The sequence below is a fragment of the Nothobranchius furzeri genome, chromosome 3, assembly GCF_043380555.1.
Source record: "Nothobranchius furzeri strain GRZ-AD chromosome 3, NfurGRZ-RIMD1, whole genome shotgun sequence".
Lineage (NCBI taxonomy): Eukaryota > Metazoa > Chordata > Actinopteri > Cyprinodontiformes > Nothobranchiidae > Nothobranchius > Nothobranchius furzeri.
Window position 1 is genome coordinate 4,381,746 of NC_091743.1, and position 14,636 is coordinate 4,396,381.

Consider the following 14,636-nt stretch of genomic DNA (forward strand, 5'->3'; position numbering starts at 1 on the left):
CACACCAACACCACCCTGAAGCTTCCTCTGAAGCATCCACACCAACACCACCTCGATGCTTCTGATGAGGCATTCACACAGACACCACCCTGAATGTCTTCTGATGAAACCTCCACACCAACACCACCCTGAAGCTTCTGATGAAGCATCCACACTACCATCCTGAAGGTCTTCTGATGAAATATCCACACCACCACCACCCTGAAGGTCTTCGGAAGAAACATCCACACCAACACCACCTGGATGCTTCTGATGAGGCATTCACACCAACACCACCGTGAAGTTCTTCTAATGAAACATCCACACCAACACCACCCTGAATGTCTTCTAATGAATCATCCACACCAACACCACCCTGAAGGTCTTCTGAAGAAGCATCCACACCAACACCACCCTGAAGGTTTTCTGATGAATTATCCACACCAACACCACCCTGAATGTCTTCTAATGAATTATCCACACCAACACCACCCTGAAGGTCTTCTGAAGAAGCATCCACACCAACACCACCCTGAAGGTCTTCTGAAGAAGCATCCACACAGACACCACCCTGAATGTCTTCTAATGAATCATCCACACCAACACCACCCTGAAGGTCTTCTGAAGAAGCATCCACACCAACACCACCCTGAATGTCTTCTAATGAATCATCCACACCAACACCACCCTGAAGGTCTTCTGAAGAAGCATCCACACCAACACCACCCTGAATGTCTTCTAATGAATTATCCACACCAACACCACCATGAATGTCTTCTAATGAATCATCCACACCAACACCACCCTGAAGGTCTTCTGAAGAAGCATCCACACCAACACCACCCTGAATGTCTTCTAATGAATTATCCACACCAACACCACCCTGAATGTCTTCTAATGAATCATCCACACCAACACCACCCTGAAGGTCTTCTGATGAAGTATCCACACCAACACCACCCTGAAGGTCTTCTGAAGAAGTATCCACACCAACACCACCCTGAATGTCTTCTAATGAATCATCCACACCAACACCACCCTGAAGGTCTTCTGAAGAAGCATCCACACCAACACCACCCTGAATGTCTTCTAATGAATTATCTACACCAACACCACCCTGAAGGTCTTCTGATGAAGTATCCACACCAACACCACCCTGAATGTATTCTAATGAATTATCCACACCAACACCACCCTGAATGTCTTCTAATGAATTATCTACACCAACACCACCCTGAATGTATTCTAATGAATTATCCACACCAACACCACCCTGAATGTCTTCTAATGAATCATCCACACCAACACCACCCTGAAGGTCTTCTGAAGAAGCATCCACACCAACACCACCCTGAAGGTCTTCTGATAAAGCATCCACACCAACACTCAGTGGTGGTTTTACCATTAGGCATTGGCCGGCGGCCGCCTGGAGCCCCCTTGTGTTGGGGGGCCCCTTGGCCCTGACTGCCGGCACCCCTCTGTTAATGCCACAATATTCTTATTACCAGCCTGTCACCGCAGACGGGATTGTTGTGTGTGTTTGTGTGTGCGTGTGTGCATATTCAGTCTTCACCTACTTTTTCTAATTCAGTACAATTGTCAGCAGGGGCGGCATTAGACCCGGCTACTTGGGCTCAAGCCCCGAATCTTTAATGAAAAGCCCCGGATCTCAAACGTGGAAGTAACATGCAGTACCAAAGTCCAACAGAGAGGGCGCAGCTGGCAGTAGTTTGAATACAGCCTGCCTGAGCCTCCACCACTGAAGAAGCCCTTCAGCAGCCGGCTTCTTCTACACTCTCTGCCTGAAACGCATGAGTGAAGATGGACATAAGGACGTTTTTTAGACCGAAAGTACGGCGACAGAACCCCAGCTTTGATGAGACTGGTGCTGACTCAGGTTTGTGAGTCTTATTTGAAAATATTTGTTGTGCTGCTGGTTTGCCTAAAGTTAGCTTACTATCAGGTAAAGTTGTTGGAGAAAGAAAGGGAATATTTACTATCATCTCACACTAAACACTAACAGGAACAATACTCTGCCCTGAATATGCTTAATATGTAGCTTCAGATTAAAAATTATGTGGTACAAGACAAATATATATATGATGTTGACTAGTGCGTGTCACGTGTGTGTGCATGCGCGTGTGTGTGTGTGTGTGTTAAGCCCCGGATCTTCTTCAGTCCTTAATCCGCCCCTGATTCTTAGTGATTTTTGCTTTTACATTTTTAAATAAATTCTGCTCATTTTGACAGTTTAGATTAGTTTCAGCTAAACTAAGCTAAACTTAGGAATCAGTTTCTGAGTTCAGCATGTGCTGCTAATTTCCCAGTTCAGTAAAAATTAAACTGTTAAACTAGTCTTGCCCAAAACACTGGTTTTTAGACATTTTACCTAAAAAGTTTTTTAAACAATATTCACAGATTTCAGTTTTCTGCTGTTTAGGATTATTTGCTCTGTTCTTCAACTACTTTTTGTGCTTTATTTCCTTGTTGCTGCTTTTTGCTTCTAAATCTTTCAATACGTTAACCTCATTTGACAATGATTGGGAAAAATATTAGAGATGTCATATAGGTGACAGGACTGACCTGACATGCATTATAGAGAAGCTGGTGTTCAAACTTCCTTATCCCCAAGATCTGCTGGAACATTTCATATAGTTGGTCCTTGCTGAGGATGAGCTCAGAAGCAGCACTTGCCGTCATCCTCTGTTGGTGCTTTCTTGGGTCTTCTTCACCTCGATAAATAGTGTCAAATTTAGCTAGCCAGGAGCTCAAGACTGTTTCTTTGCTGAGGCCATCAATCTCAGGCAGGCTGCGCACACGCTTTTCAATGTGCTTCTTAAAAACCTCACGAGAGTCGCTGGTCGAGAAGCCACCACTCTGCACCATCCGGGAGACTCTGTCACTTTTCAGGAAGACCTGCAATCAAGTTCAGAGTCATTAGTTCGATCATCAGTTTGGTTTACATTCAAAACTTACACGTATAACAAAAACAAGAAAGACTGGCTTGTTTCTTGAGTTTTAAATTGTTGTTAAAGGGAAAGCACAGTGGTGTGCTTGTGAACTTTCTTGACCAGTTTTGGACCCTAACCCTTGACCCAGAGTAAGATTGTTCCTGCCACTAATCCCTATTATTTACCGTTACTTTCTACTTGGTCAAGAGGTTGGTCAATGTCATAGGGAGATCATCAGATCTGAGGTCTATTGTCTAGGGATGTCATTCATGAAATTTTCTGACAAACAAAACGTAGCCGGGGATCTGCCAAAACGTAGATATTTTTCTACGTTTTGGCCTGTCATCCACACGAAAACGGAGTTTTTTCACACGAAAACGGATCTTTTTAAAAACTCCGGCCAAAGTGAAGATCTGCGTTTTCTCCGTTTTGGGTGTCTGCGTGTGGACGGACAAAACCGGAGTTTTAAGGTCCGCAACGTCACTTTCCCCGACAAAAAAATGCTGACATCACGTGTGCGACCTGTGTTTACACTAGCCGACAGCATGGACGCCCTCAGAGCTGCGCTCTGTCACTACCCTATCCATCAATTGTCCAAGTGCTTTCTGCTTGTTTGTTTTTGCAAGCGGAATTACTGCTCCTTGCGGAAGACCACAGACGAAGGACGAGGTTAAGAACGGGGGAAGTACTGCCGCCTACAGGTCTGGCATGTCCTTAACAACGTATTTATCCGGGTACGTGTGGACAGTTTTTTTAAACGCGGTGGTGTGGATGCAAGTTTTTGGAGGGGCAGATATTCGTTTTTAAAAAACCCGGCTACGTGTGGACTAGGCCTGAAATTTGTGTAAGTAAAGAAGAAAAAGAAAGGTTTGTTATAAAGTGCCTTTCAAGATTAAAATCTCCAAAGACATGATGGAAGGGAGGAAGTAGGACGTGCACATCCCTCCGGAAAGCATGATGGTGGTGGTGGCGACGTGGGCCACGGACTGCCATTATATCTCGTGGTGATGAAGCGGCTAGCACCCAGATCGGTTGCGGGGAAAAGCTGTCCGGGGTCCATAGTTCATCAAGGGTTGATGAGTGTAGAAACCCATCATGTTGATGCGCTAGATCATCTGGGATGAAATGGTTTCCAGCTGAAAGCTCTTTATAACTAGTAATGGGTGGGGGGGGGGCGCGGTTTGATGATGCGACCACCGCTCCTCCTCCTCCTGAGGCGGGGCTTAGAATTCCAGCTTTTTTCGGACTGTCAGAATGTCTTTCCAGCAGCGGCTGGTACGAAAAAGTGAAGTGATACGATCCCCCACTTCACCTATTTTCTCACACCAGGCCTCGAAAGGTGCAACCTGTAAAAGGCAGCAAATACCGCATTCAGCATGCACATTTTCCAGCACAAAAAAGAGCTCCGATCCTCTCTCCCGGACCGAGGCCTTGAAAATCCACTGTCCATCCGCATCCTCCAGCCCCTCCCATGAAGCGCTGAAAGCTATCACAGCGTTCTGGATTTCATCCAGCGATGGAAGAGCTTGCGGCCTGTTGCGTTTTACAGCCGGACGAGGTCTCTCACGATCATCTTTGTACAGCCTGCATGGAACTGCGAGGTTGAGCACTGCCCAGTCGTTGTAGGAGAGAACCGCTGAATGTGATAAATATGGCTTGAGAGGTTCGCCCTCACCCACATCATGGATTAGACACAGCTCCTTAGTGTCATAGCTGAACCGGTACCCAAAACTACCGGTATAGCCGTAAGGTTCCATCGGCCATATATGCTCTAAGGACTCCTTACCGCCAAAAGGATCATCAATATACATCTGGACAAAAGGGGACTACAACCAGTAACTTCATGCGTCATTGCACAACAGTCATCAATTCATTTCTTGACATATAGGGTCATTAAAGGTCATATCACAAAAGGTCATAAAACAATACAACTTTCAAGTTTGACGTAAGGGGGTGTGGGGGAGGAGGTCATAAAGGTCAAAGAACAATAGTTTTTCCCTTACTGTTGATGCCTCCTCTGTTTCTCCTTCCCACCAGGTTAAGAGTCTGGGTGTCATCCTTGACAGCACTCTTTCATTACAATCCCACATCAATGACATCACTCAAACTGCCTACTTTCCATCCATAATCAGCCCTGTCCTGCAACAGCTTCACTGGCTACCTGTAAAACAATGCATTGCTTTTAAAATCCTTCTCCTCACCTTTAAGGCTATCCATAACCTTTCCCCCCATACCTGTCTGACTTCATTCATATTATGTCTCCCATCCATTCCCTCAGATCATCATCCTCTATCACTCGCTCTCCACCTTTAAATCTAGACTCTAAACCCACCTGTTTCAGACTGCTTACTGCTAGTGTCACCTTTTCCATCTTCACGGATTTTATTATCTAGTTTGTATTTCTAAGGCTTCTGTGTGTGTGTTTTTTTTTTGCTGTTTTTAACTTGGTTTTTGTTGTTGGTTTTATTGCTGTAAAGTGTCCTTGTGTTCCTTGAAAGGTGCTTTTAAATGAAATGCATTATTATTATTATTAATACTATTATTCTTATTCTTATTATTCTTATTATTATTATTATTATTATTATTATTATTATTATTATTATTAAGTTAAAGATAGTATTGCACTGGCAATGGAAAAGAGACCAGGTAAGAAACATTTCTACCTACGGTTGGCACCAGAAAGCTCCAAACTGGTAACATTGAACTTCTGTATCTGGAGTAACTTGTGAGTGATCTCGGCTTCAGACTGCCACATCATAGTACAAGACCGGTTGGTACCAGTTCCAGAAAGGGCACCGAAGCAATTCAGTAGTTTCCAAATGCAGGCCTTCTCCGGGTCAAATTAAACAAACACCTTTTGGGTAAAAGGCAGGTATTTGTATAGCGCCTTCTTAAGGTTGGTTTATGCTTGACGCGTCCGCGAGGTCCGCACGGCTCCGCGCGGAAAAGTTGCGTCATTTTGCGTCATTTTAACAACCACGCCCCTCCACCGCGTCTCCGCACGGCCCAAGATTTCCGCAACGCGCACCTCGGAAAATTTCTAACCACGCGGACGGACGGACGCGGAAAAACATGGCGGACCGGCAAGAACTAGTATGGCAGAGGTTCGTAAATACAGACATTTGTATGATTCAGCTCTCAGAGATCACCGTGATCAACATGTTGTTAATAATTCTTGGAGAGAAATAGCTCGCACTGTCGGAAAAGACGAGGACGCTGTTAAAAATGCTGGAATGCCGTGTTGTAAACAGTGATTTCTACTTCTACTATGGTGTAGTGTTGGATGCATGCTGTAGAGCTCCATGCTGCCCCCTACAGTTTGGGAGAATATTGGCTCGCCGCAGAGACGAGCCGCACAAACCATAAACGCTGCGAGTTGTGAAGCGCGTTCCATCCGCGAGCCGCATCACCGCGCGGAAAGTGAATGCATCAAGCATAAACCAAGCTTTGAGGTTCTACAACCCCCACCCCCACCCCAAGGTGCTTCACAACACAGTTGTTCACCCATTCACACACACATTCATACACTGGTAGGGAAGAGCTATGATGTAGCCACAGCTGCTCTGGGGAGCACTGACAGAGAAGAGGCTGCTGTACACTGGTGCCACCGGTCCCTCCGACCACCACCAGCAGGCAAGGCGGGTTAAGAGTCTTGCCCAAAGACACATCAGCATAATTCTCTAGTCAGAGCCAGGATCGAACCTGCAACCTTCTGATTACTGGGCAACCCGCTCTACCTCCTGAGCTACTGCTGTCCCTAGCTTCTGGTCAACTGACGAGTGACCAGATGGTAGTTAGTCATCAACTGTCCTGGACAATCCTTAAGGGCGATCCCTGATGAGGGCCTAGGGTCATAGAGCCGCTAAAGAGAAGGCTTAGCCGCATCACATATCGCAAAGTTGAGACAACCGAGTCCAGAGCTTCAACCTTAAGAGGTCAATAATGTGCTCAAAGTGGTTGATCAGGTCTTTGTCAAACAGGAAAGGAAAGACTCAAGGTCAGACACAAACACGGGATGATGCACTGCCATGCGACTGATGGAAAGGTCGAGGAAAGACACAAGATCGTTGAAGCCGGAGCACAAGGTCTATGCCCACGTTGCAGGGTGTGAATGTCAAGGTACGACCCTGGTCAGCCGCAGCCAAGTGGAGGCTTTCCCAAAGTGAACAAGACATGATAGAAACATCTGACCCAGAGCAAAATGGATGTGAGGTTTCTATTTGGGACCTTTACAGATGACTCCACACAGTTTACATTTCTCAGGTTTGTCCAGCGTGAAATGGTGACTTGACCTGCCGACAGGTGCTGAGGATGGTCGACGACTGCTGCTGAAGGACGCAACCTCACCAGACCCCACTGGACCACGGGTGCACCGAGACACACGGATGGTTCTGGCGGACGGTTTTATGTCTGATGAATTGGTTGTAGATTGAGTAAATAATAATTTATTCTTTGTGCCGCTAAAATTATTCCACTGAAAGACTTGGTTTAATCTCCCAAAGGATGGTAAGTTAGCATAAGTTGGAGCTTTGGTTGAACTAGAGAATATACAAAGTGATCTCTCTTTGTTTATAAACTTTGGACCAACCAGATCTGAGAAATGCGTATAGGAGTTTACAAAAGGACGCTTAGAAAGCTTATTTCATTTAATAAATGAAGTAAATAAAAAGCCATTATACCCAATGAGTCGACTTGTTGAATTTAATAATGATTTATTTATCAGTGTGTTCACACATTAATAATGGTCTGTTATTATCAGTGTTAACATTTTCACTCCACATTAAGGGAGCTATTTTGATGACGCCCGCTATTACACGTTCTAGAGTCTGGCTTGTCTAAATTGATAAACAACAGTTATTAAAAAAGAGTTGACACTTCCTCAATGGTCATTTCTGCCGTCTGCTCAGCCCAACCAAGCTGAGTCAGTAAAGCATTTAAGAACCATCCTTCAAAGTCAAGCCTTCTTTGCAGAACTACAAAGTTCCATCAGATGCAAAACTTCATCTGACCACCAGCAGTCACCCTGAAGGTATCTCAGACCAGCGGTTCTGTAATTGAGGTGAACCTACGTGCTTTGGATACCACAGAAGTCAACTCCATCTGAAGCCTGTCTGTACCGACTTCTCCGGCCTCTGGGAGGCCAGGAGCCTTCATCACTATGTTTGTACACTCTGCACAACCAGTGTGGGATGGTTTTATCTACTGATAGTTTGTTGAACCACAGTCAGACTGATTTTGAAACCCAGATATCATGAGTTTCCAAGACACTTTATCAGGTTTGCTACATAACATCCAAGCTTACATCCATCATCTCATTGTCTCAGTTATCTTGTTTCAACCATCATTCATCATCATGTGTTCTGTGTCATCCTCAGTAGTAGAAATATAGTAATAAATAGATTTTTATAAACCAGATTCTTGCCTCAGTCTCACATTATTATGAAGGTGTGGTTCCTCTGGACTACCAAAAAGACCTGGTTTCATCGTAGATCAAATAGCAAAAGATTAATAATATTTATAATTCATATTCATTTGGAATATCACATCTTATTGATCATTTATTAAAAGTAACCACTTACATCACGTTACACTAGAGAAGCTGACTGAGGGAAGCTAGCAGAGACTTTGGGGCTTCACTGGTCCACTGCATTCAAAGATGTGCAAGGTCACCGCTGCAGAGGTTTCGATAGCGTGCCTACTCTTTTAACAGCAGCGGCCCTGCCATCACACATTTGCAGTTCTGCTGCTTCATCCTTGTGGAAGCAGCCCAGCAAGGCGGGCGCCCAGCCTCTCCTGTCACTCGGCCAGGAACAGCTGCTACACGCAGGTAGCCGCACGCTCCCGTCTCCCGAGGGGTCAAAACACGCAGCTGCCATGCTAGGCTAGTAGTTGTGTTGGTTGCTTGAACAACAACAAAGTATTTAATAAAAATCTTGCATTCATTCGGATGCAGGATGTCTTCTTTTTGTGTTCCCTTTATTCTGTTAGCAGTGTATGATTGAAGAGAAGGAACTCACTTCATGGTAGCTCTGGACAGCATTGATGAAAGCCTCATCAGCAACAATCTGAGTTTCTCCACTGAGGAATGCCTGGAAACGATCTTTGACCATCTGCAGCTGCAGCTTACTTATCTGAGGAAGACATGAAACGGAGAAGATGTTAACATAATAACAACTTAATGAGTTCATATGGGCTTAATGTCAACATGAAGAATATTTCTGTATGTGGGTTAGGGTGTTTATTTTCTAAGACCCATACAGCCCTGTAAGTTCTCACCTGTTTTTACAGTTGAATTAATTTGTACATAAACACAAAAATAAACAATCAATGATGAACAAGGGTCTGCTTCTAGACCTGCAGAAAGAGAAAAACAACACACAACAATGCATCAGGAGCGAGCTATCACTGCGTCAACCTGATGAGGAAATATAAAATCAACATTGTTTAACTGATCAATCACACGATGATTAATCACAGTGCATTTAGTGCCAACCACAGCCTTAAGACATGTGTTGAACGTGCCCAAGTCCATACTTATGAGAGCACCATGTGAGCACCTGTGTGTGTACACGCGCTTGTTTATGTAAGGTTTCTCTATAGGAGCGTCCAATAGAGAGTGTGAGGGGCCACAGATCCGCCCCCTAAAGATGAGTAGGATGGAGGGAGCTCCAAGTCCAAGAGATCCAGGAGCTGCCCCAGAGCACAGGGACCCCAGGGAGAGTGTATCCAGAAAAGCCCCCGCCCCCTCACAAAAGGAGCAGAGGATTGCCTCGGGGGGTCAAAACCAGCGACCCGGGACCCAGGGGCAACCACCCGGGGTGCTGGGTCCCCGGCGGGCCGGGGTACAACCATCACCGGTTCCCAAAGTTTGCCCCTTTCTGCTGGGGGTGATGATAAGCAGGCTCCCTTGCCCAACGCCGAGCAAAGAATCCCACCATCCCAGACCCCAACCAGACGGCCAGCTCTCCCTCCTAGCCTCCAGCCCCAGGAAGCCAAGCAGCAACAAAGGTGTGCTAAGACCCCAGTCTCCCTCCGCCTGCTCCAATACAGTGTTAGTGCGTGTTGATGAGGTGTATTCCATGGCTGTGGTGAACAGGCAGTGCGGGCATTGTCTGGCCTATGCCAGCTGATGCAACCACTAGGGTTGGGCTTCGTTTGAGTTTGAACGATTCCGATTCCAATTCCTTGTTTCGATTCCGGTTCCTATCGAGTCCCGATTCCGATTCTTTCAAGTCATTCCATGTTTTACACGAGCCAGCTAACCACAGGTCCTACTTGATGAAATAATCTGAACTTCAACATGAATTTTAACTCTATGAACAACAACATCACCTTCATTTAGACAAAAACATGTTTTGGAGACAAAAAGAAGACGACTTGCAGCACGACCAGTGTGTTTGTTTCTGACCACAACCAACGTCTGGAAGCAGCCTCTGGGATGAGAGGCTAAATGTCTCCAACATATCCAGAAACGTCCAGCTGTTTCCAGCTAAAACTCTCAGGACGATCATGTCCAGGATGACTGAGAACTACACCTCCATGCTGCAGCAGCTTCAGTCACAACAGGAAGTGGAACTTAAACGTAGCTGCTGTCAGTAACAAGCTAACAGGTTTAAACATTAAAACTCAACAGAAATAGTTCAGAAAGGAAATTAAACGTTGTGTGTGATTTATTATTATTATTATTATTATTATTATTATTATTATTGTTTATTGTGGCAGAAGCTGGTGTGAAACTTCTCTAGCATGATGACTTTATTCAGCCTTCTGACGCCCAAGCGGCTGCGTCTGACTGCTGACGCTCCGTGTGTGTTTTTATTTCTGCAGTGAGACAAACTCACCTCACACCGTCCAGAGTTTGTTCTTTAAAGCTTCTATTAAATCCACCATGTTGACGTATTTAACACGTTTCCTCTATGCTGCACGAGTTAACGTTTACATAAGCTTTGGTTCTGTACAGATATTTTTAACATTATAAATCTACCCTCTGGATCTGAAACTGTGTCCAGTACTGTGAAATTGATGTTTTTGTGTATTAAAATAGCTACACCTCTTTGCCTAGAGTTATAGCAGGAAGAGAACATGCTGGGAAACTCAGGTGTTTTAAGTTCATCTGCAGATGTGGCAGATCTATGAGTCTCTTGTAGTAATATTACGTCTGCTTGCACTCTCTTTAACTGATCACAGATCTTTAATCTCCTAAATTAAAAATATCTTATTTTCAAATATCGGAGGTGAAGAAACATGTCAGGGGCGAATAACAAGAAGGGGGCGGTCCCATTTTGGAGTGAGCATTCCCGTTTACAAAGAAAAACGCCCCTTTTAGCGGCTGGCCGGTGTTGTGCCATAAATTGACTCGCTGCCAAAAAATGATTAGCCACTAAAGAAAGGAAGGGGATAAATCAAATCGCTGGAGAACTGTTTATTTACATTTATACAACGTTTACATTCAATACAGGGCGCCATTTTACATTGTTTATTTATTTTTTAGTATCAAGGCTGTAACATAAAGAAAGCCAGTTCTTACCACAAACCATCTTTCAATCGCAAATATTGCAAAAAGAATTAATATATCCTCATTGTGAACGTTTAAGACAAATAGCAACACTTAAAACAACTTCCGAACTGGAAAAAACTAAGCTAATCATTTTTTGGCAGTGAGTCGATTTATGGCACAACACCGGATGATGGGATGGGTGGAAACAACAGGAAGCTCTCTCTCTCTCTCTCTCTCTCTCTCTCTCTCTCTCTCTCTCTCTCTCTCTCTCTCTCTCTCTCTCTCTCTCTCTCTCTCTGTGTCTCCAGCCCCCCCCCACGTCGCTCTCTGTCCCCAGTCCCCCCCCTCTCTTGTCTCCAACCCCCTCTCTCTCTCTCTCTCTCTCTCTCTCTCTCTCTCTCTCTCTCTCTCTCTCTCTCTCTGTTTCCAGCCACCCCTTCTCTCTCTCTCTGGTGGTGCTACCTGTTGATTCCACCTGTAGTCAGTAGAGTAAAGACACAAAGATGGAGTCGGGTTTGGCCTGTTGTCCCCCCCCCCCCCCCCCCCCCCCCCATCACGCAGTGAAATGACCGTCCCCGCTCTCCCTGCTCCTTTTACATGTTCCGCCCGTTTATGTGAACCCTGGGCTGTCATGACCGAACCGAACCCGGACCCCACCCTGAGCCAGCGGAGACTCGGTGCGCGGGGAAGCAACAGTTGGTGTGAGGGGTGTGTTTACCTTCTGCTGCCTCCGGGCCATGTCGGTTGGCTGCTTCGCGTTAAACGGATACGCGATGCAGCGCATCACGAACACGTACAGCTGGAGTCTCTTCTTCTTCTCCTCCTCCTCTCGCTGCATCTTCTCCAGGTCCTCCTTCTCCTTGTCGCTGCCCACCGACGGGCTGGGGCTGGAAGGTCTGCTGTGTCCCCGGGGCTGAAGCCTTCCGCCGCCGCGGCTGTTGGCGGTTCGGCCCGGTGTCGGCCGTGCCCCTCCGGGGTTCTTGGGGACCGTCACCTCTTTGAGCTCCACCATCTCACCTCCTTCATCCTCGCTGGAAGACGGATCCAACATGCTGCTGGGTCCGGAGACTGGAGTTGCAGCGAAGCTTCAACCAAGAGTCCAAAGATGGTTCCGATCCGATTCGGTGACAAACCCAGAGAAGAGAAGAGTCCTGCTGATTCCAGATGCTGGTGTTCCACCAGAGGGCTCACCCAACTCTATCCGAATTAGAAGTCCAGATGTTGTTGGACCAGCTGTTGCTGTTCGGGCCTGAACTCCGGCGGTCCGCGACAAAGCAGCAGGGAACCCGCGGGAGGGGGAGGGCTCTCAAGCGGAGGCACCGGAAACCGGGAGGAGGCGACTCTGGAGCTGTCCACTGTGCTGAAACCCTACACCTTCTGAACGATGGAGGACGATCCTGATCCAGGTGCGACCATCTAACGCTGCAGGAGAGGAGAGAACAGGAAGTGGAGAGCATCAGTAATGTAACGGCCTGCTTCACCAGTGGGACACCGACCATGATAATCGATAATGGAATATCTTCTGACCCATCGGGCTAATGTCCTCTTACAGGAGACAAGACTTTTATCTAACTCACTTTTAATAAAATATATTATTTTGTGTCATAAAATGATTTCCTAACTTTACAATTTATTTACAATCAGATTCTGTTTAACGTGATTTAATAATGCCCTGACAGCTTCACAGTAATGAATGAATCACCATATTTGTTTATTGCTTTATTCCAGATCTTAAATGACTCTACGTGTTGAATTTAATCATGGTTTATAATCAGTATATTCACATATTAATGTTACTATACTTATAAATGACTGTTTAAGAGGTTTACTTCACATTTGAGCCTTCTCTAAGTGTTTGTGGAAGGAGGTGATGTCTGAGGGATTTTGATAACGCCCACTGTTACGCGTTCTAGATTCTGGTTAGTCTAAAATTGTAAACAACTAGTTTTATAAAAAGAGAACTTCCTCAAATATTCAGCTCTCGTGCTGTCCAGTTAGGCCAACTGGTCTGCACCGTGAGGAACCTTCCTTTTCTTTGCAAAACTCCATCAGAGAAACGACATGAAACGTTCGGTTGACTCATCACGCATAATCATTTGTACTGCGTCCTAGCAGTAGAAACATAGTAATAAATGTATTTTATCAACTGTTTTTTGTCTCTGTGTAAAATTACTATAAAGTGTTGTTTCTCTGGATAAACCGAAGTACTTAGTTTCAACATCAATGGAATATTAAAGGCTCAATAATATTGATAATCCATATTTTGAGGAATGTTACATTTTATTGAATATCTTCATATTCTATTGACAGTTTATTAAAAGTAACCACTTACAAATTGTTACATTGAATGAAATAAAGTTGTCCTCCTTTCAAACTTTCTAGAAGATTTCTGTTTGCTGTTTTTCTTCCAACAGATGTCACAAAAGTTGTATTTACTAAAGTAGATGTTTACTGGAATGATCACTCTGCATGGGATCTACTGGTGGCAGGACAGTCTGCACTTAGCTGCCAACAGCCAGTCAGAAGCGAGGAAGGTGGGGCCTTCCTGGGATATCTCACATTTCCAAACATCACTTCCCTCTAGCTTGCTGCTTTAACTTTGGGAAAGGCTAACAAAGTTATTAGTCCACTGTAAGGTCAGAGATCATCACACATAAGTGTCTGGCCGGTTTCATCTGTTTGGAGTATTGTGTGCTTCATCAGTGTGCCACATCTTAACTGTCTGGTCTCCAAAGCAGAAAACACACTGGTTCTAACCTTGTCTCTTCAGAAGGTAGTCATAACAATTCCATCTCCTGACTTCTCTTCTGCCACTATTGGCATCCGGCTGCAACCCCAAGGTCTCACGTAGAAGATGAGACTTTTGCCTTTTTAATAATATTTATCTTATTTTGTCTCATTAATTTATTCTTCACAAGTTGATGATAATTACAATGATCTACAATGAATGTTCTATCTAAAGTGATTTAATAAATAATTAATTAATTTTTTAATCTACACAAATAATTATCATTTCATGACTTATTTCAGATCTTATGTGCACTAAATGAGTCTATTTGATGATTTAATGATCAATTAATTATCAGTTACATTCACATAATATCAGTGTATTAACAAATGAATGTTTAACAGACTTACTCCATATATTAAGTGAAATAAGCTTGCTAAAGCTTGGTTTATGCTTAGCGCATTCACTTTCCGCGCGGTGA

At 44.7% G+C, this 14,636-nt stretch overlaps 1 protein-coding gene across 4 annotated transcripts in view; it reads right to left on the reverse strand.

Moving 5' to 3' along the window:
- LOC107373568 (calcium-dependent secretion activator 1) overlaps window positions 1–13,794 on the reverse strand; it is a 603,181-nt gene extending 589,387 nt beyond the window's left edge. For 3 of the 4 annotated variants that reach the window (XR_011520070.1, XM_070549105.1, XM_070549104.1), the window contains exons 1-3: window positions 12,146–13,793; window positions 8,948–9,061; window positions 2,563–2,895 (exon numbers count right to left, since the gene is read on the reverse strand). Coding sequence is in view for 3 of the 4 variants with exons in the window: in XM_070549105.1 (XP_070405206.1) it covers window positions 2,563–2,895; window positions 8,948–9,061; window positions 12,146–12,478 (780 nt within the window). In the remaining variant the exon portion in view is untranslated. Of the gene's footprint in view, window positions 1–2,562; window positions 2,896–8,947; window positions 9,062–12,145 lie in introns of all 4 variants that reach the window. The other variant, XM_070549106.1, reaches the window with a different exon arrangement.
- Between the last annotated feature and the right edge of the window lie 842 nt (window positions 13,795–14,636).